General features: G+C 38.3%; 1 protein-coding gene across 1 annotated transcript; it reads right to left on the bottom strand.

Moving 5' to 3' along the window:
• Positions 1-858: 858 nt before the first annotated feature.
• On the bottom strand, positions 859-17,529 carry LOC122751430 (probable uridine nucleosidase 2). The gene is made up of 6 exons (XM_043998486.1): positions 17,457-17,529; positions 10,789-10,982; positions 6,394-6,570; positions 6,006-6,117; positions 4,413-4,549; positions 859-1,512 (listed from the first exon to the last, which is right to left on the bottom strand). Exons 2-6 carry the CDS (start codon positions 10,978-10,980, stop codon positions 1,162-1,164), a joined length of 969 nt encoding a protein of 322 aa, XP_043854421.1. The 5' UTR covers positions 10,981-10,982; positions 17,457-17,529; the 3' UTR covers positions 859-1,161.
• Between the last annotated feature and the right edge of the window lie 4,781 nt (positions 17,530-22,310).

The raw sequence follows: 22,310 nt of genomic DNA, 5'->3' as shown, positions 1-22,310 counted from the left end.
ATGAAGGTTCAGCAAAGAAGACCAGGAAGGAGGCATTTGAATAGTTATCCTGACACTTCTGTGCCCCCTCACACTCTTAAATGAAATATTAATGTAATATTGACTCCTGGTTAGTGGAAGTTTTGTTGAATGTTAAATTAAGTTCTGATCTTGATTTGAAAAAAAAGAATTTGACTTAATGGTCTTATAATACATATGAACCCCACTATAGCACTATAAACCCTGTGTCCAACATGTGAACTATGAACCAGAAGCAGCATACCTGATCCTGTCAGGTTTTAGCCAGAAAAATTTTAAAAGTGTATTATATAGCATTTATGGGGCCACTAGGGTCTAACCACAGGAAATTTCTGCCTCTGTGGAGACAATCCTTTGGCAATGTTTGGGTTCATCTTGCTCTGAAAATAGATTTTCTTTTGTGAAACTGCAGAAATCAATGTCATAAGAAATCAATATTGAGAAGTGTATGGACTAACACCCCATGGATGTCTACAATGGTTTATTAGTTTGATGTTAAATACCAGTATTCTTCCTGACTTGATCAAAATTGATCAATGATGAGCACTGAGCACACGTATCTGTATTTATAATCTTGATCAAACTGTTTTTTGAACTTTGTTGTCTGTATTTTAAAAATTGATATGTTTGAATTACTAATAGGCTATATAGGTCAAAATGTAAAAGGTAAAATGTTATCACAAATCACCAATTTCATCATGTGGTTCCTTGCTGGGGAAAAAGAAAAACACCAGACATCCTTGCAGTTTAATGTGAAAGTAAACAGATTTATACAATTCATCAAATATGTAATACCAGTAAATAAAAAGGATAACAGAACAGAAGCATTGCTGTCAAATAAGTCATTATAAAAATATTGGTACCACACTGTTACTATGACTTTATAGTAACAATAACAACGATACACATTAAAACAGATTTTGATATTTTGAAGTATGAGACATTATTTATTGTATTATAAGAGATTCAAAATAGAACATAAACCAAGAGAAATTAAACATTATTGAAATAAAACATACCATTCTACCTTACTTCCCCAACATCCCTCCTCAAAATGGATGCAGTATTTCAGAGGTGTACACCCCAAATTACAACAAATATATCTTGTGACATTGACCATTACCTTTCATTACAGATATAACGTTATTTCAAACTATTTGCCAGAAGTGCCTTAAATTTTTCTACATTGCACTCCATCATGATTGAAACTTTGTTTTTCTTCTCAAGCTTATCATCAATATCCAAAACCATCATTCCTCGGGTGTGGAAGCCAGCCAGTTCCACAGACACAGAACAGACTATTGCTTTAGTGATAAAATCCTCATCAATTGCAGCTGCTATAGCAAAGCAATCAGAAGGCATATAGCCTGGTGTCCAGAACAGTGTGGTGCACTTCTGTACATGTTTCTTCAAACAGGTCACAGTATAAGCATTGATTTCTTTCAAAAATTTAGCTTTTTGATTATTTTGTGAAGTCCACTGCTCATAAAATTCCTAGAGAACAAGAAGAGAGGATGCTAAAATATATATATACATATATGCGTGTATATATAATACATATATTATATGTGTGTTTTAATACATATGTTTACATGATTTATCTAGCTTTTTTTACACAATTTATCTTCTTAGTTTAAGAAATGCAAAATTTGAGGGCAACTAGGTGGTACAGTGGATAAAGCAAGGGCCCTGGATTCAGGAAGACTTGAGTTCTAAATGTGGTCTCAGACACTTGACACATACTAGCTATGTGACCCTGGGCAAGTCACTTAACCTTCATTGCCCCACAAAAAAAGAAATGCAATATTCCAAACATTTGTAGATATTCATTCCTGAACTGAAAGGTAGTATTCATTAACTTGACTTTTTAAAAAACACACTCTAATATTAACTTATTATATTCCTTTTTTTTCTGTTTAGACTAGTCCTATGATGGCTAAATTTAATCTGTAATTTAAAAAATCTGTGATATCAAAATACCCCCCAACTAGCTCCTCTATGTGATTCTGCTGGCAAAGAAAAAATGATGCCATTTAGGGTTAACAACCATCCACATAGACAGAGGGTGTAGGTATAAGTTGATTTTGATGTGAAGATTTAAAAAAAACAAACAACCTTAAGGGGTGACCAAAAAGAAAGGGGAGGCAGAATGGGGTAAATCACCATCATATGAAGAAGCACAAAAGACCTATTACAACAGAGGGAGAGAAAGGAGGGGTGAGCATTATTTCAACCTTACTCTCATCTGATTTGGCTCAAAGAGGGAATAACATACACACTCCACAGGCTATAGAAATTTATCTTATGCTATGGGGATGTAAGAGGGGAAAGGGGAAAGAAAAGGGTAGGATGCTGATAGAAGGGAAGGCAAAACTATGGGTAAGGGGAAAAGAGGGAGGTGGGGTTGACAGAAGGAAGGGCAAAACTAGGAGGCAAAAGAAAAAAGGTTGATGGGGCTGATAGAAGGGAGGGTAGATTTAGGGAGGTGGTGGTCAGAAGCAAAGCACTGGTGAGAAGGGACAGAGCAAAAGGAGAAAGAAAAGTATAAATGGGGGGGGGATAGGATGGAGGGAAATACAGTCAGTAATCATAACTGTGAATGTGAATGAGATGAACTCTCCCATAAAACAGAATTGAATAGCAGAGTGGATTAAAAAACAGAATCCTACAATATGTTGTTTATAAAAAACACATTTGAAGCAGAGAGATGCAAACAGAGTAAAGGTAAAGGGGGGGGGGAAGCAGAAATATATTATAATTCAGCTGAAGCAAAAAAAAAGGAGGAGTAGCAATCCTTATCTAAGACAAAGCAAAAGCAAAAATAGACCTAATTAAAAGAGATAAGGAAGGAAACTACATCTTGCTAAAAGGTGCCATAGACAATGAAGTCATATCAATACTAAACATATATACACCAAGTGGTATTGCATCCAAATCCTCAGAGAAGCTAAGTGAGTTACAGGAAGAAAGAGACAGCAAAAAATAGACAGTGGAGGACCTCAACCTCCCCCTCTCAGAACTAGATAAATCTAACCACAAAATAAGAGAGAAGTTAAGGAGGTGAATAGAATTTTAGAAAAATTAAATATGATAGCCCTCTGGAAAAAACTGATGGGGATAGAAAGAAATATACCTTTTTTCTCAACAGTACATGACACCCACAGAAAAACTGACGATGTATTAGGGCATAACTTCATAGTCAAATGCAGAAAGGCATAAACAGTAAATGCATCCTTTTCAGATCATGATGCAATAAAAATTATGTGTGATAAAGGGCCATGGAAAGATAGACCAGGGGCAGCTAGGTGGCACAGTGGATAAAGCACTGGCCTTGGATTCAGGAGGACCTGAGTTCAAATCCAGCCTCAGACACTTGACACTTAACTAGCTGTGTGACCCTGGGAAAGTCACTTAACCCTCACTGCCATGAAAAAAAAAAAAGAAAGATAGACCAAAAATTAATTACAAACTAGATAATCTCATTTTAAAGAATGAGTGATGGGGGCAGCTAGGTGGTGCAGTGGATAAAGCACTGGCCCTGGATTCTGGAGTACCTGAGTTCAAATCCTGCCTCAGACACTTGACACTTACTAGCTGTGTGACCCTGGGCAAGTCACTTAACCCCCATTACCCTGCAAAAAAACAAACAAACAAAAAAATAAAGAATGAGTGGATCAAACAACAAATCAGAAACTATCAATAATTGCATTAAAGAGAATAACAGTAACAAGACAACATAGGATCAACAACAATCTTAGCACTTTTTTGTTGTTATACAGTCATTTCAGTTGTGCCTGACTCTCCATGACCCTATTGGGAGTTTTCTTGGGAAAGATACTAGAGTGGTTTGCTATTTCCTTCTCCAGCTCATTTTACAGATGAGGAAACCAAGGCAAACAGGCCTAAGTGACTTGCCCAGCATCATACATGTCAAATTTGGACTCGGGTCTTCCTGACTCCAAACTCTATACTGCTCCACCTAGCTGCCCCAAGTCCTACATATAAAGCTTTCATTTGTATCACAGGTCTTAAAATGTTCTATTTAGGAGGATTAAAATGATAGTAATAAAGTCTAAGTTTTTTCCATGTGTAGCTATACTGTTTTCCTGTTAGATAATAGAGGGAGGAAAATGGTCTGAAACAAAAATCAAGCATCAAAAAAAGTTAAATAAGTTTATACATTTAAAAAATGTTTAAATGTAACAGTACAAATAAAGACAAAAGCAAAGGATCCTGGGAAGAGAAAAAAAGTATAAATAAAATGAAAATTAGGACTTTTCCATGTCCTTTTCCTTAGCTAACCCTACTTTTGACCATATCTCTCATTTTACTTCCAGGGAATTACCATGGGGATTAGTCTGTTAAGAAAAAAAAAAATCTAAGTAGCATCTTACCCAAGGCAGTGTATACATGCATACAAATTCCCAAGTTGCTATGTAAGTAGGGCAAGTGAACTCATTTAAGACAATGTAAGCTGCTTCTGGATCTGCTGCAAAATTGAATTCTGAACATGGATCTGTATTCCCTCTGGCTAAAAAAAAAAATAAAATATACAGTATAAATTCTTAATTTTTTATAATTTCCTTTTAATTTCAAAATGAAAAAAGTATATTATCTACATAATTATCCTTTCAACATTAAAAATGCAATCAGTTGACTCGAATTTTGTAATCTATAGAATAAAGGAGCAATAAATCTTAAAAAATACAATTAGGTAAATATACTGGTAAATTAATTTCCTTTTCATTGTCCTAACCTCCCCACCCCCTCTTTTCTGGGTTGTGAAAACTAACATGTTAACACCTTGCACTATTTTAGAAACATTAAGCTCTTTTTTTTTTCTTTCTTTCTTTCTTTCTTTTTTTTTTTTTGGTGGTGAGGCAGTTGGGGTTAAGTGACTTGCCCAGGGTCATGCAGCTAGTAAGTGTCAAGTGTCTGAGGCTGGATTTGAACTCAGGTCCTCCTGAATCCAGGGCCAGTGCTCTATCCACTGCGCCACCTAGCTGCCCCACATTAAGCTCTTTTTAAAAAAATATCTATATATATATATATAAATCTTATTTCCATTTCTTTGGAGGACAGCAATATGATAAGTGTTCCAAAAATATTGTCATTTAAAACTCTTAATTTGCAGTCCACTTTCTAGGAGGTTCTCCTCATTTAATCTCATCCATTTTTCACCTGTTAAGAGGATACCTGATGCCCTCCTTTCATTCCCAGTAATTTGTATGGCTTGTTTATTTGAAAATATTTTTCATTTTACTGCATTCATGTTTTGTCTTCCTTGTTCAACACTGTATTTCTGTAAATATTCCCATTCCTTAATAATAAAAATAGTTAGCATTTATATAGGGCAGATAGGTGGCACAATGGGTAGAACACCAGGGCTGGAGTTAGGAAAACCTGAGTTCAAATCTGGCCTCAGATACTTGCTATGTGACCCTGGGCAAGTCACTTACCCTGTTTGCCTCCATTTCTTCATCTGTAAAATGGGCTGGAGGAGGAAATGGCAAATCACTCCAATATCTTTGCCCCCCCCCCAAAACCCCTCAACCCAAATGGGATCATGAAGAGTCAGATACAACTGAACAACAAAAAACCTTTATACAGCACTTAGCACCATGCTTGGTAAGTGCTAAAATGATAGTTGATTGCCTGCTAAAGTACTTTAAGGTTTGCAAAACACTTTACAAATGTTATTTTAATCCTCACAACTACTCTGGGAAGTAGGTGCTATTATTATCCCCATTTTATATATGAGTACACTAAGCCTGAGAGAGGTTAGGTGACTTACTCAAGGTCACACATCTAATACATATCAGAGGCTAGATTTTAATTCAGATCTTCCTGACTCTACTCACTTTGCTGATATTTACCTGCCTCTGTAATAAATGTACTTGAGTGTCTATTACTCTACGATGTGCTCTTTGTATATTCCATAAATTATTGTTGACAACCAGAAGACAATAATACTTGAACATACTCACAATTCATATTTCCTCCCATCATGAACAGATTTTTAATTTTCTTAGGAAAGCTTGGGTCCATTTTCACAGCCAGAGCTAGATTGGTCAAAGGGGCAGTGGCTACCAAAGTTACCTACCAAAAAATCAATGGTGGTTAAAAAAACCCCAAGAAAATGGACAAACAAGCCAGAGTGAATGGCTAATTGTGCTTTGAGGTATGGTTTTTGGGGCTAAAATTTCTCCTGAAAAGACTGTTTAAATCTCTTCAAGGATTCAGGTCATAATTACCTCCTGGAATGAGTGTAGGATGTGACAAATGATCACGAGGGGGGGGGGGAGTCAGATATACAATCTAAGATAGTGAGGGATAGAGGAAGAGCAACAGTGTGGTATACTGTGACATGATCACCTGGCCAGGTAGTTGACTAATCATTCTGATCATTGCAGGCACTGCATGTTCTTGTTGGAGTTTGTCTAGTCCTGGAGCATCTGGGTCAGGAATATCGCCCAAGCCATCTTTTCCAAAATAATTATCACTTTTCAGATTATTAAGGAATGGGGAAGAAGCTCCTTGATAAACTGGAATCTAAAATTAATGAAAATAATAAGAATAACAACAATAATGATAATAATAGGACAGCGGTCACAATTCCCAAACTGTTGCTAACAAATAAAAGTCACATGCAGTATCCTGGTTCCCTTATGACTTATAATTTAGAGTCTGACCTCAAATTTGATGCATAGTACTTTGTATCTCACGTGTTTATCAAGGTGTAATTTGTGTTCTTGTCTTGGATGCTCTCTTAGAGATGATTAATTCCTTCAAGCCAGTGGCTGCTCTGTATAATTCTTTTTTGTATCCCATAACACCTGGTACAGTGTCTTGCAATGAAATAGGAACTTCACGGCATTTTACATCATGTGTCCTTTGGAGTTGAGAAGAGTTGCTTAAATTGGATATTAGTTATCAGATTAGATAAATTGCAAAACTGATTGGCTTGCTTCAACACTGCCCCCATCTCCATTCCCAAATCTGATAATTAATAAGCACAGAAGATGGACAGATGGGATATGGAGAATAAGGTATGAATCTCAATTCAACAAATTGATAATTAGCACCTGGATAATCTAAAGTTGACTTTGTTTTTGGTTTTTCACAGAAACTAACATGAACCTAAATTCTTAACCATTTAAAAATATCATCTAGGGGGCGACTAGGTGGTGCAGTGGATAAAGCACCGGCCCTGGATTCAGGAGTACCTGAGTTCAAATCCTGCCTCAGACACTTGACACTTACTAGCTGTGTGACCCTGGGCAAGTCACTTAACCCCCACTGCCCTGCAAAAAAAAAATATCATCTAAATGAACAGAACTTTAATAAAATGTCATTTGGGATGGAAACAGTCAATGCGAAAATTAGCATGTTTGTGGGAAGACAGACACACTAATACAGTAGTGTGAATCAATCTAATCCTTTTGGAAAACAAATAGGAATTAAGTGAGAAAATCCACTAAACCAAATTTCTTTTGCCAATGGTCACACTGTTACTGGGTGTAATCTGGAAATATATTTCCACAGGTAGGTCAAAGAGAAAGAAAGGCACCATACATATCAAAAGAGACATAATAGCCCTATATGATTACCAGAACAATAAAAACATGAAAACAAAGTAGATGGCCATTTGATTGGATGAACAGCAGAATAAATTGTGGCATATGAATGAAATGGAATATTATTTTCCAGCCAATAATGTTTTCAGAAATGACAAGAATTTAGAGAAATATAAAATTTTTATAACCTGGTGCAGAGAGAAGTAGAACAATATACACCATGACTATAATAGCATAAAAGAAAAATGCACAAAGAAAGGAAAACTGAGTAACTGTGCTTAGAAAATGTACCTGAAGAACAGCTAATGAGACATCCCTCTCAGGAGAGAGATGGGAAAAACATAGTTATAGAATGCAGCATACACTATCAGATGTGACCATTGGGTTGGTTGCTTTGGCTTGAAAGGTTTACCTTGTTACAAGGGAAGGTTTAATGCTGGGGGCACTGGTGGGATGGAGGGAACAGGAAATTATATTAAAAAAATAATTCTGATGTAAAAAAGAGGCATCAATTAAACATATATATAACAAGGTCATTTTGGCTCAGTTTCTCCTAATGAATGATTTGCTAAGGATATTTAGCTGTCTTTTAACAATTTTTATTTTTATGATGTATAGTAAAGTGAGCAGAACCAAGAGAACAACATGCACAGAGACAGCAACATTGTTTGATGAAGAATTGTGAATGACTTGACTTTTCTCAACAATACAGTGATCCAAAACAATCCCAAAGGACTACTGATGAAACATACTATCCACCTCCAAAGAAAGAACTGATATTGATGGAACAGACTAAAGTGTATACTATTTTCACTTTCTTCCATTTTTTCTTTTAATCAAGTTTTTTTGTACAAAATGACAAATATGGTAATACTCTGCATAATCATAAAAAATTTTAGTTTTAGTTTCAAATTCTCTTCCTTGACCCATTGAGAAGGCAAGAAATATGATACCCATTATACATATGAAGTCATACAAAACATATTTCCTCATTAGCCATGTTAAAAAGGAAAAAAAGCAAGAAAAATAAAGAAAAGAAAAAATATACTTCAATATGCACTGAGTCCATCAGTTCTCTATCTGGAGGTAAATAGTATTTTACATTGTGAGTCATTTCAAGTTGTGGTGGATTATTGTACTCATCAGAGTTCCTGTCTTTCATCAATAGATTATCTTTACAATATTGCTATAACTGTGTAGATTGTTCTACTGGCTCTACTCACTTCACTTTGCATCAGTTCATACAAATCTTCCTAGGGTTTTCTGAAGCTAATCCCTTCAATTATTCCTTACAGCACAATAGTATTCCATCACATTTATATGCCATAACTTATCCAGCCATTCCCTGGTTCATGGGTATCTGCTCAGTTTCCAATTTTTGTCATAACAAAAAGAGCTGCTATAAATATTTTTGTATATATGGGCCCTTTTCCTTTTCCTTTGATCTCCTTGGGCTATAGACCTTGTAGTGGTATTGCTGGGTCAAAGAGGATGCATAGTTTTATAACCTTTGGACATAGTTCCAACTAGTTCTCCAGTAGGGACTGGTTGGTTCACAGCCCCACCAACAGTGCTTGATGTACCTATTTTCCCACATTCCCTCCAGCATTTGTCATTTTCCTTTTCTGTCATAGATGAGTGAGATGGTATCTCAAAGCTGTTTTAATTGCATTTCTCTAAATCACTGGTGATTTGGAGCATTTTTATAGGACTATTGATAGCTTTGATTTCTTCTTCTGAAAACTGTCTATATCTTTTGCCCTGTATTTAGTTTTCTAAAAGATTTTCCTTTCCTGAGAGTAGGTTTAATAAGGGTGATGTCTGACCGTCTTGGGCCTCATACTGCCCAAAATAAGGATGTCTGTATCCACATCTGGGAATATAGCTCCATCAATGCTGTCATCACTAAACTAAAAGTCCTTTATTATTCTAGCCCATGAGAGCCAATATGTCATGTTGGCTCAAGCAGAAGTCACTTGCCGTACTCTCATTTCTAACTTAGGAGACAGAAAAAGAGGTTAAGAATGGGAACATCAATGCAGAAAATGAAGATATCCAAAACATACCAGCTACAGAAAAGGCCTCGTGAATTGTGCCAAATTTCATTATCTTCAGACTTCTGCTGATTAATTTTTTTTCAGGGCAATGAGGGTTAAGTGACTTGCCCAGGGTCACATAGCTAGTAAGTGTCAAGTGTTTGAGGCAGGATTTGAACTTGGGTCCTCCTGAATCCAGGGCCAGTGCTTTATCCACTGCACCACCTAGCTGCTGCCTAAATATTTTTTTAATAACAAAAATTTTTATTAATAGTTTTCGATTCCAGTTTTTATTCTTCTTTCCCTCCCTCCCCTTCCCTCCCCCTCCCTGAGGCAGCAAACAATCATATATGGGTTATACGTGTATGATTATGTAAAACATTACCATATTTGTCATTTTGTACAAGAAAAATTGATTTAAAAAAATGAAAGTGAAAAATAGCATGCTTCAGTCTGTTCCATCAATATCAGTTCTTTCTTTATAAGTGGATCATTAAGTCACAAAGCCTCAAATCTTCTCAGTGAAGTAGGTCTAGGCTAACTGCAGTAAGCGGGGTGGGGAGGGAGGTTGGAAGAGACTGGAAAGAATCCATTGCATACAGTTAAATATGAAATCAGAAATCATGCCTTCAAAACTACTCTATGTAATCCATAGATTAAAAAATAGAGTAATTCTTTTTGTGGTACCAAATAAATGGAAATTCAGTGGGTGTCCATGAATTGGGAAATAACTGAGCAAACCATGGTATGTGAATGTGATGGAGTACTAATGTGCCGTAAGAAATGAAATGGATAGTTCTAGAGAAACCGGGAAAGACTTGTATAAGAGAAGTGAGCAGAACAACTCAAAAGATTGAAGAACACAACCACTAACCATGATTCAAGAGGACTCATGATGAAATATGCTCTCCAATTCCCCTGACAGAGAGGTGTGATGGACTTAAGGTACAGATTGAGACAGGTTTGCTTTGGACATAGCCAGTTTGGAAATTTGTTTTGACTAACTTTTCATATTTGTTATGAGTTTTGTTTTATTTTTCAGTGTGTATAGGGAGTGGGGTGAAAGACGGTGAAGGTGAATTTTCAGTAAGAGGTTTTTTTTAATTATTAGGGATAAAGTTTTATCATTTGCTGTACTTGGAAGGCAAATAAGTTACCTGTAAACTGTTACACTTCTGTAACACCCGAAGGACGTTTTTACACACGTTATCCACTGAAGTATTCCCAAAACAGCAAGTGATCCCCAGAATTTCAACATTAGGTGCTCCCAGAGCCATCATTAAGGCGATAGCATCATCTACCCCAGCATCTACATCAATCACCAGTAATTTCTTTTCTACTGCTGACATTTCTATCAGAACAAAACAGAGGCATAGAATAAATGGAAATGCAATGAAATCCTTACATTTTATGGAAAAAACCAAAAGTGTCTGATACTTTAATGACTTATTTTATTTAAGTTTTCATGGAGAACATACATTTGTGTTTTTCAAATCAGTTTAACTCCTTGACTTTAGAGTCAAGAAACCTGAGTTTGAATCTCATTTCAGACACTGTGTAATTAAGGCTAAATCATTTCTCCTCTCAAGGTATCTGTTTCCTCATGTGCAAAATGAAGATAATAAAACTTGCACCACTCACCTTACAGAGTTGTTGTTAGAAAAGAGCTTTTGAAACCTTAAAAATATAATTCAAATGTGAGATGTGATTATTATTGCTACTCATTTTACTTTACTTTTTTTCATGGAGTTCAGATGGCAATGATCTAAAGACAAGTAGCTATCCTGCTGATATTCTTTTATATTTCATATTTTGAAGACTGTTGTGCATATGGATAAGATGATAGTTTTGTAATACAAAAATATTAAGTTCACCTTCTTTAGACTCACTGTAGGCATCTTCAGGATAATTTTGAAATTAGCATTATATTATTATGATGATTATTTGGTACAAGGAGTACCTGTAATAATGCAAATTAAAACCCATCCATGTTGCAAGTTATCTTGTGCAATTCTTGGCCATATCCTCCCAAATGTTTGATACTGGGGGCACCCATTGTACTGGAGGCTTTCCTTATTTTTTCCCCGACATCTTAAGGGTACTATTCAAGTACTCAGACCATACACCCACTCTCTGCCACTTTCTTCACATGGCCTACTCATTTTCTCTTTTTGTCATACTGTTCCTTGATGACATCTTTTTCTTCCACTCTTTAAAGTTACATGTTGCAGCCTGCTCACATCCACCATTCACCTTTCAGGTGAAATGGTGTTCTAGGTCTCAGTGCCTGCCATACATTAACCCAAGTGTAAAGTTTTTTTGTTTTTGGTTGTTTTTGGTTTTTTTAGTGAGGCAATTGGGGTTAAGTGACTTGCCCAGGGTCACACAGCTAGTAAGTGTTAAGTGTCTGAAGTCGGATTTGAACTCAGCTCCTCCTGACACCAGGGCCGGTGCTCTATCCACTGCGCCACCTAGCTGCCCCCAAGTGTAAAGTTTGAATGGAAATGATGAACCTTTGCCGTTATGAGAAGCTTGGAGGCCAGTTTGCTGAAAACAATCCAGCTGATTCTCTTCTTCCCTTTCAACTCTAGGCCTGCTCAGTGTCAATCTATATCATCTGTCCCAGATATACATGCTATTAGACAAGTTCTATGTGGGGGGTAGGAGGGTCCTTTTTCAATCTGAACACTAGATATCCTTCATTCATTTGGTCTTTCCTCTGTGGATGGCCAAGCCAAAGTCCTTTAAGTGACCACAGATCTGCTCAGGGAGGCTCTGCCAAGTCTTGGGTTTTGATGCAATCAACATCATGTCATCAGTAAACAGGAGCATACGGAGGACCTTAACTTGACTTAGGTGAACTCTTTGCTGGTTCTCTCCCACCATAGAGGGAAATACTTTTTTTTTGAGCATACATCTTCCTAGTTTATGCCTCAACTGAAGTTTATTATCAGAGGGTCATTGACCAGGGTTATTCTTATTATTCTATCTCCAAGGGAATCTTGAATGATTTTGATAAATGAATGGGAAACGCTTTGTTGTAAGGCTTTCCATAATCAATAAACATTAAGTATAATAAGATATTATATTCTGTACACTTTTTAGTCAATTATGAGATGGTAAAGGTGTGGTTGTTGACTACCTCTTAGGAAAGCCTGTATGTTTGATACCCTCATCAAGGATACCATCAATTTGTGTATAGATGATCCCCATATAGATTGTTATTGTTATTATTATTGGAAAATTATTCTTCTCATATTGTTCAGTCAAGTTCAGAAAGAAATGGTCCTGAGGCAATTATTCTCTTTTTTTTATACTTAATGCTCTGGGGAATAATATAACAATTTTTGAAAATGATATATGGGGGCAGCTAGGTGGCGCAGTGGATAAAGCACCAGCCCTGGATTCAGGAGGACCTGAGTTCAAATCTGGCCTCAGACACTTGACACTAGCTGTGTGACCCTGGGCAAGTCACTTAGCCCTCATTGCACCACAGAAAAAAAAAAAAAAGATATATGTTTAATGCTCTGCAGACAAATTGCAAAGGTGGATAAAATAACTGCATTTTGTAATTGAATAAATATATTAGGATGCAAGCTCACCCTCTGGAGCTTCATTGAAAACATTCCCAACTCCAGGGACAGCAGGCAGGATTATGGGCTCGTGTACCTCATCCCTTTACCAAATTACTATTTTTTATTTCTTCTGCCAGATCTCTGTATTTTGAAAACTTTTTTTGCTCCACTCACTCATCTTAGAGATTTTTTTAGTATTTGGTTTGGCCACTCCTATTAAAAATAGGATCCTTAAGTTTTTATGAACCAGTGTTATATCTGGGCAATTGTGTACAACAATTTAGTCTGGGGTAACGCTCAAGTGCCAGAAGAATCGTATTGGTTGAGTACTCAAGGATATTTTAAGGTCTGTACTTGTAGTATGAATATTTATTTGTCAGTTCTTGAAAAATAATGAGCCTCCGATCTCTAATCCTAGCCACCAGTTCATGTCTTGCTGTGTTTTTTGGTAGGTGCTAAGCGTTTGCAGCCAGCTGTGATGTGCTGCAGTTTCTACCATTTCCTTTCAGGATCTTCATTGATCAGTCCCATATCCTCAAGGATCACCCTTCTATAATTTCTGGTGGTGATGACCCGGTCATCATCAGTATGGTCCTCCTAAACCCATCTATGTCCACAGACAGATTCATGTGTCATGTGTGGTTGTTGTCTGTGGAGGGTAACATTATCTTAACTGGCTCTGCCGTGTTATAGACTCAAGCCAGACAGACTCTACTTTCCCTTATATTCGGCAAATTGAATGGTGTGTACCTGTTATCCTTCTTTTCTATTGCTTAGTGAAGTAATGTCTGTAAAGAACTTCCTTCTATCCCAGTGCCCATTTCTCTCAAGCACACCTCAGACCTTACCTATCTAGGAAACTTCAGTGACATTTATTAAAGCACCTACAATGTCCCAGGAACTGTGCTAAGGACTGGGAATACAAATAACAAAACTAATGATGGTCTCTACTCTTAAGAAGCTAAGAAGGGAAGAGAACACATGAGAGGAAAAAGTAGAAAATGGTGAGAAGGAGAGGGTGCCAAGGCAGAGACCAGGCAGAGATACTGATATAAAGTGGAGTAAGCTGCAAGGTCTAGGTTTTGCCCTCTTATGAATTTCTCTAACTTATTGTCCATACTTCTTTTTTTTTTCCAGGGCAATGGGGGTTAAGTGACTTGCCCAGGGTCATACAGCTAGTAAGTGTCAAGTGTCTGAGGCCGGATTTGAACTCAGGTCCTCCTGAATCCAAGGCTGGTGCTTTATCCACTGCGCCACCTAGCCACCCCTTGCCCATACTTCTAATTGTACACTCAGGTCACCAAATGCTGTGTCACATCTTGTATTTTATTTTATTCAACTCTTGTTTTCTCAGTGCTTTCTTTCCAAGTAGATGATGAACTCTGTGGCACAAAGTCATTTGTACTTGGGAGGTGAGGTGGTCCAATGGAAAATGCTGGATCTTGGGTCAAAAGCCCTGGAGTCAGATCCAGGCTCTGATATTTACTCTATGTCCTCAAAGAAGACATCTAATCTCTCTGAACATCAGTTACTCATCTGCTTGGCCTAGATGACTTCTAACCACCCTTCTAGCTTTAAATCTGTGGGCCTGGAGGTATTTACATTCCCTTCCTCCCCCAAATCCAATGATATAACAATGATATAACTCAGTAAATATCTATTAAATGATCTTAATTAATAATATACTCACTTCGGGGCAGCTAGGTGGCGCAGTGGATAAAGCACTGGCCCTGGAGTCAGGAGGACCTGAGTTCAAAACCTGCCTCAAACACTTAACACTTACTAGCTGTGTGACCTTGGGCAAGTCACTTAACCCCAATTGCCTCACCACCCCCCTCCCAAAATAATATACTCACTTCAATACCTAAAAGATCTGTGTGTTCATTCCTCCGCCAATGCATTTCATAACCCCTCCTCATATTAGTAGGTAATTAAATGACTTTGTAAGATTCTGGGATTTTCAGATTTTATGGAATCTGAATCCAGTTCTCTATCACTTCAGGCTGCTGTTCAATTTCTGTGGCCAAAGAAAATCATCACCTGTTGGCCAATCCTCAGGCAAAGAGATTCTTCCAGACTAATTAGCTAGGCTGGAACTCAGAAGACTGATTGTCCTTGGTCAATATTATAAGTCTGCTGTGGGTAGGGCCTGCAAAAGCTCACCCTCTGCTATTTTTCAGTCAACTCTTCATGACCCCATTTTTGCATTTTCTTGGCAAAGCTACTGGAGTGGCTTTTCAGTTCCTCCTGCAGCTTGTTGGGGTTTTTGTTGTTGTTTTTTGTTTGTTTTGTTTAGGGTTTTGTTTGTTTGTTTTGGTGGGGCAATGAGAGTTAAGGGACTTGCCCAGAGTCACACAGCTAGTAAGTGTCAAGTGTTTGAGGTCAGATTTGAACTCAGGTCCTCCTGACTCCAGGGCCAGTGCTTTATCCACTGCGCCACCTAGCTGCCCCTTTCCAGCTCATTTTTTACAGATGAGGAACAGAGGCAAATGGAGTTAAGTGATTTGCCCAGGGTTACACAAGTAGCAAGTATCTGAAGCCAGATTTGAACTCATGAAGATGAGTCTTCCTGATTTCAACCCCAGTTCTCTATCCACTGAGCCATCTAGCTGCCCTTTGCTATAGCATTTCCAAAAATGTCATTCCCCCTCCCCTACCGAAAAAGCCATCTCTTTAGCAAATGCAAAGAAAGAGGGAAAAAGCAGTCCTGCAAAACTAACCAACACACCAATCTAACACAACACATGCAGTATTCCACATTCATAATCCCTCACTTCTGCAAAGGGTGGACAATGAATTCTCATCTCTCTTCTTTGGGGCCAGGTCTGATCATCATATTACACAAAATTTAGTTTTTATTTTTGATATGAATATTGACTTAAGTTATCATGTACACTGTTTACCTAGTTCTGCTTTACTCAGCATCAGTTCACATTAGTGTTCCCATGCTTTTCTGTAATCATTGTTTCTTACTGGGAAAGATCTCATTACAGTCATGTACAACTTGTTTAGCCATTTCCCAATTTGTAGGCATCTACTTTTGTTTCCATTTTTCCCACTGCAGAAAGTGTTAATGCAATATTTTGGTGTAGCTGGTACCTTTCTTCCTCTTCTTTTTTCTTTCTTTCTTTTCTTTTTTTTTTTTTTTTAGTGAGGCGATTGGGGTTAAGTGACTTGCCCAGAGTCACACAGCTAGTAAATGTTAAGTGTCTGAACTCAGGTACTCCTGACTCCAGGGCCAGTATTCTATCCACTGCACCACCTAGCTGCCTGCCCCCTTCCTCTTCTTTCAATCAACCCCAGCACTGAACAGATAAGGTAGTTAAGTGGCTCAATGGCTAGAGCCTGGAGCCTGGAATCAAAAGGAGCCGAGTTCAAATGTGACCTGTGTGACCCTGGGCAAGTCACAAATTCAGTTTCTTTATCTATAAAATGGGGCTAAGAGCACCTACCTTACAGGGGTTGTTGCAAGGATTAAATGAATTAATTAGAAAGCACTTAGCACAGGATTTTGCACATAGTAAGTCCTAAATAAAATTTAGCTTCAATAATGATCATCGTTATTATTTCATTTGATCCTCACAACAACTTTGGGAAGGAGGGAACGGCTGTAGTAGTTAATAGGATTATTATTTATATCATTACTGCTCTGAATACTCCTCATATTTACAAATCCTACTTAAGGTACTTGCTACCTGTTCGCCCTTGGGCAAGTTACTTCTGAGTATTAGTAAGAGGAGGAAACCAGTTCAGAAGGGTTAACTATCTCCTCCTTGGTCACGCAACTAGTAAGTGGCTGAGCCCAAGTCCCACAGCAAGTCCCCCGATTCCAGATCCAATGCTCTTTCCACTGTATTACTAGCACTGGTCTCAAAGGCGAAGTAATGAAGCCTCCCCAATGCCTAATCAAATCCCACTCCTTTTTGGTTTCACAGAGCTACCTACTTAAACCCCTGCAGGGCATGTATGTCTGTGCTCGCCTGTGCGCGCCTGCGGCACATGCCCTGTCAGGGATGGAGTACTGTGTCAGGGATGGCGTGCCGGGTCAGGGATGGAGTGCCGCGTCTTCCTCCCATTACCCCAAAGCACCTCTGCCCACAATGATCCTTCTCCTGTCCACCCTGACACCTAGCCCCCACCAGCCCCTGAGAATCACGCTGCCCAACCCCCGCCCCAGAGCCTTCCTCCTTTTCCCTCCCTAGTCCCTCCAAGAGCACTTTAAGGGCCCCCCGCGGTTTTGCGGAAACTACCGTTCGAAACTCCCAGCTCCTTCTCAGCAAACGTCGGGCTAGTGGTCTTAGCGGACTTGGCGGTCACTCCCGATTTGGGCGACTCACAGCCCCAAGACGCCTGACGTCATCCCACCTTTAACTCCCACTCCAGGCGATCCCTTGGGCACTGCCACCATCGCCCTCAGCTCCACCCCCAGCCCGAAGAGTTAGGACAGAGTGTCCAAGATGACCCAGGTGACATCTCTGCCCCAAAGCCAACTTTGTTTCTTCACAGGGCTGAGGAAAGGGATTTGACTGCAATTCAAGCACAGGGATAGTTTCTCTAAATGAGACTTCGCTCCAAATGATTCTTTTGCACAGCCCACATCCCACTCTTTCAGACAACTAAGACACGAATGTCACATTGTGCAAGAGAATGGGAAAATGAGAATTTGCCTCATCCTGGAATGAAAACCCGAAACAAAGCATTCTGATTTTAAATAATCAAATGGGCTACTCGCTGGCACCTGGGTGGGAAAGTGCATAGTGTTAGACTTGGAGCCAAGAAGACCAGAGTTCAAATCCTGTGTTTTTCTCTTACTAGATAGGTGACCCTGTTTGAAGTCTCTTAACCTCTCTCAGCCTCGATTTCCTCATCTGCAAAACGGGGATAATATTAGTTCGCATCTCCCAGAGTTGTTATGAGGATCAAATGAGAAAACCTATAGCATGACCCAAAGTCTTAGTACAGTTTTAAGCTTACAAAACGTATAAAACTTTAGAGTTGTAAGCTTTATGAGTTAATAAAGTTCACAAAGCTTTTACATGTTTATCAAATTTATAAAGTACTGGGAAAGTTTAAGAGAGTTCAAATCCAGCCTCAGACACTTGACACTAGCTGTGTGACCATGGGCAGGTCACATAACTCCCATGGCCTCACCAAAAAAAAAAAAGAAAGAAAGAAAAGAAAAGAAAGAACTGATATTGATGGAATAGACTGAAGCATGCTATTTTTCACTTTCTTTCATTTTTTTTTCTTTTAATCAAGTTTTCTTGTACAGAATGAAAAATATGGTAATACTTTGCATAATCATACATGTGTAACCCATATCTAATTGCTTACCACCTCAGGGAGGGGGGAGGGAAAGGAGGGAAGTAGGGATAAAAATTGGAACCCCAAAATATAAATAAAAGTATTTATTACATAAAAACCTGAAACTCTATAAGTTTAAAACTACATTAAGACTATTGGATCACGCTGAATAATCTTGATGAAAAGCCCATGATGATGTAGCCTGGAGTTGGGGAGGGATCCAAGTGCAGCCTCTGACACCCACTTAACTTCTCAGTGCTCCAGGCAACCATATATTGACAAGACTGTGAAGATTTGCGTCCACAGGAGGAGTTTCCTCATCTGAGGGTTCCCTGTGGCAATAAAATCACAGATCTAGCCCCTATCCTCTCGTTGATTAATGCTTTCTGTTTAGTTTGTACTCACCTGTTTCCTAAACATATGCAAGAACTTAGAGGCAAAAGAAAAAGTGCCCTGGAGAAGAAAAGCAAGGAATGACACCCTCTTTGATGCTACCACTAATGTCAACAATAAAAGTTCAATTTCGGGGCAGCTAGGTGCCACAGTGGATAGAGCACTGGCCCTGGAGTCAGGAGTACCTGAGTTCAAATCCGGCCTCAGACACTTAACAGCTGTGTGACCCTGCCTCACTAAAAGAAAAAAAAAAAGTTCAATTTCATAGAATCTTCAAGCTAGAAAAAATACTAGAAGGTCAGAAAGGTTGATGCTTGCCTAAAAGGAGGTCCATCTTTAATATGAATGTGCAACCTGGAAGGCTTTATGATGGATGTTAGTGACAGGTATCCTGTGAAATCCAAAAGACATTCAGCCACTGCATGTGATTTACTGTTACTACTATTTCACAGAATCAGCTTCCATGTATAGAAACTGCTATTTACATGGTCAAGGACATTGTCTTGCTAAGACTCTCTGCTTTCATTGGTGAGGGGATTTCCTTGATCAATGCAGAGAGGAAGCCTTTGTGCCTTAGTAGATCTTCTGTAGTTAAAAAAAAAATCATCCCCTGATGGCCAACATTTTGATGATGAGCTAGGCTGGTCCTTTGATGAACAAACACATAGTCCTTCTTTCACTGAGTTCCATCCTGGAAACCTTTCCAGTTTGGTAAAACTTGCCTGAGTTTAGGTTACATTGACCTAGTCTTCAAGAACTAATGGTCATCTCCACGCTACTGGCTAAGAAATAGAAAGAAAAATCAGTGCAATAGGTTAGGCACACAAAACAAAGCAGTAAATGAATATAGCAATCCCCTGTTTGATAAACCCAAAGACTCTAGCCTCCAGGATAAGGACTCACTATTTGACAAAAACTGCTGGGAAAACTGAAAAATAGTATAGCAGAAACAAAGCATAGACCAACAGCTTACACCATACACCAAAGTAAAGTCAAAATGGGTATAAGATCTAAACATAAAAGGTGATACCATAGGGAAATTAGAAAAGGAAGGAATAGTTTACTTGTCAGAACTGTGGAGAGAGGAAGAATTTATGACCAAAGATGAGATATCCAGGCTTATATGGCCTTGGCTGTCCCCCAAACCTGTCATCCTCCATCTCCTTGCCTCTGTCTCTTGGTTTACCTGGCTTCCTTTAATACTCAAGTATCTACTATATACAAGGTACAATGTTAGGTACCAGAAATACAAAGATAAAATAAAATAGTCCCCATTCTCAAGAAACTTACATTTTTGTGTCTTGGTGAGAAAGGACTCTTTTTACAGGGGTTCCTAAGGTACCATGTTCTGAATTTCAGGCCTTGGCACCTCCCTTGCCTCTTATCTGTCTTTGTACTCTGGCTCCTAGACACTACCCCCACACCCACACTGTCACTCTCCTAGCCTTGTTTTTGTCTCTGCTGTATGTTCTCCTGATCCAACCATTCTGGAAAGAATGAACGTGCTGGGTAATTAATTCTAGATTTAAGGGACCTATATAAGCCTGAGACTTCATCTTGCACAACTGAGAGCTAGAAAAACTAATTCAAGAGAGAAGAGGAGAAAGAGTCTTCAGAAAGTGAGCAGGAATCTTTTCATTCCAATTCCTTTCCTCCCACCTGTTGGAAAGATGACTTGGAGGGAAGAAATTAAAAGGCTGTGCCCCTCCCCATCTTCCTCTCCTCTCCCTACCCCAGGGTCCATCTCATTCTATTTTAATGCTCCTATTTTCATTGCCTTGTCTTCCTAAATAGATTATAAACTGTGTGGCTAGTAGTAATTAAACTTAGGAAGTGTGGTTAATAATAATAATTACTGTATAAACAAAAGTTGAGAACTATCTTTACATGTAACGGAAAAAATAAAATACCTTATACATTAAAAAAAATAATAATAATAATAATTACTATTATTATTATTATTTCTCAAGAGGTACTGAAGAGCCCCTCTGGAACAGGTACTTCAAGGAACTCTTCCAGAACCAAGTTCCTACAGTCTTCTCCCTCCCCTCCCCCCTTTCACATAGCTACTGTTTGGATATATAAGGAGTCACCAACTATAATCCTTTTAGCAAATTAGTGGTAAGAGAGCTTATCTGTCTCCCCCTGCCTCAGTGGACAGAGTTGGAGAGCTCACCGTGATTGTGCCCTCTGTGGGTACCACCCTTGTAATCCTGAAGTATTTGATGAAGAAGATGGAAAACTGATATGAACTGGAGTGATAGTGAAAAGAAAGGGGCCAGTATAGATCCCGGAAGTGAATGAATGAATGAATAGGCATTATTAATTACTTATTAAGTGTCAGGCACTATGCTAAGTATAAGGATACAAAGAAAGGCAAAAATACAATGCCTGCCCTAAAAGAGCTCACATTTTAATGGGAAAGACAACAAGTGAATAACTATATTTGCAACCTGGTGTTCTGGGTATTTGCATAAAATTTTCCTTGTTGGTGAAAAAAATAATTACTCAACTTTCCATGTCTTCTGTGAAAGGTGGAGTTGGAGAGAACTTGGGAAAGGAGAGCCTTTTGGCTTCAAGAGAGGTTCTAGGCTGTGTTTAGGGAATGAAACACTATGGAAAAAAGCAAGTACATAGAGGAGTTAATGTCCCAAGTTCTCTCCAACTCAAGTTGAGCTGAGACATTTTATTCCCAGTGAGAGAATTTGTTCACTCAGTGAATTGTCTGGTATATTTTAATCTGTATAACTTCTCTGATTTCCATTTGCTATCAGCTTGGATAAATGGATTTATTCACTAGTCAGTAATTTTCACAAAATTATTTATTTTTAACATTCATTTTTTAAAAATTGAGTCCCAAAGTCTTTTCCTTTTGTTCCTCTCCCACCCATTGAGAAGGCAAGCAATATGATATCAATATACAAGTGAAATCATGCAAAACATATTTCTATATTAGCCATGTTGCAAAAATAAAGAAAAATTAAGAAAGTAAAAAATTTTTCTTCAGTTTGCACACAGAGTTCCTCAATTCTCTCTCTGGAGTTGGATAGCATTTCTCATCCTTGAGTCCTGAGAATTGTCTTAGATCATTGTATTGATTAGAGTAGCAAGGCCTTTCACACAGTTTATCTTATTTAAAATATTGCTGTTGTTATGTATGAAGATCTCCTGATTCTACTCACTTTACTCTGTATCAATTCAAATGTCTTCTGTGTTCCAAGGTTTTTCTGAAATCATGTTGCTAGTCAGTTATTATAGCACATATCACTCCATCACAATCATATACAACAACAACTTGTTCAGCCACTCCCCAATTAATGAGCATCCCCTCAATTTCCAATTCTTAGTCACCACAAAGAGCTGCTATAAATATTTTTGAACAAATAGGTCCTTTTCCTTTTTCTTCG

This window comes from Dromiciops gliroides, chromosome 3, assembly GCF_019393635.1.
Source record: "Dromiciops gliroides isolate mDroGli1 chromosome 3, mDroGli1.pri, whole genome shotgun sequence".
Lineage (NCBI taxonomy): Eukaryota > Metazoa > Chordata > Mammalia > Microbiotheria > Microbiotheriidae > Dromiciops > Dromiciops gliroides.
This window is presented reverse-complemented; position numbering and strand designations above follow the sequence as displayed.

Excerpts from the sequence above, each read along its gene's own strand:
- LOC122751430 (XM_043998486.1), bottom strand. The coding sequence starts at position 10,980 with ATGTCAGCAGTAGAAAAGAAATTACTGGTGATTGATGTAGATGCTGGG. Across the intron at positions 4,550-6,005 it reads GATGGGAGGAAATATGAATT|CCAGAGGGAATACAGATCCA; the intron begins GTGAGTATGTTC and ends TTTTTTTTTTAG. Across the intron at positions 1,513-4,412 it reads GCATGTATACACTGCCTTGG|GAATTTTATGAGCAGTGGAC; the intron begins GTAAGATGCTAC and ends CTTGTTCTCTAG.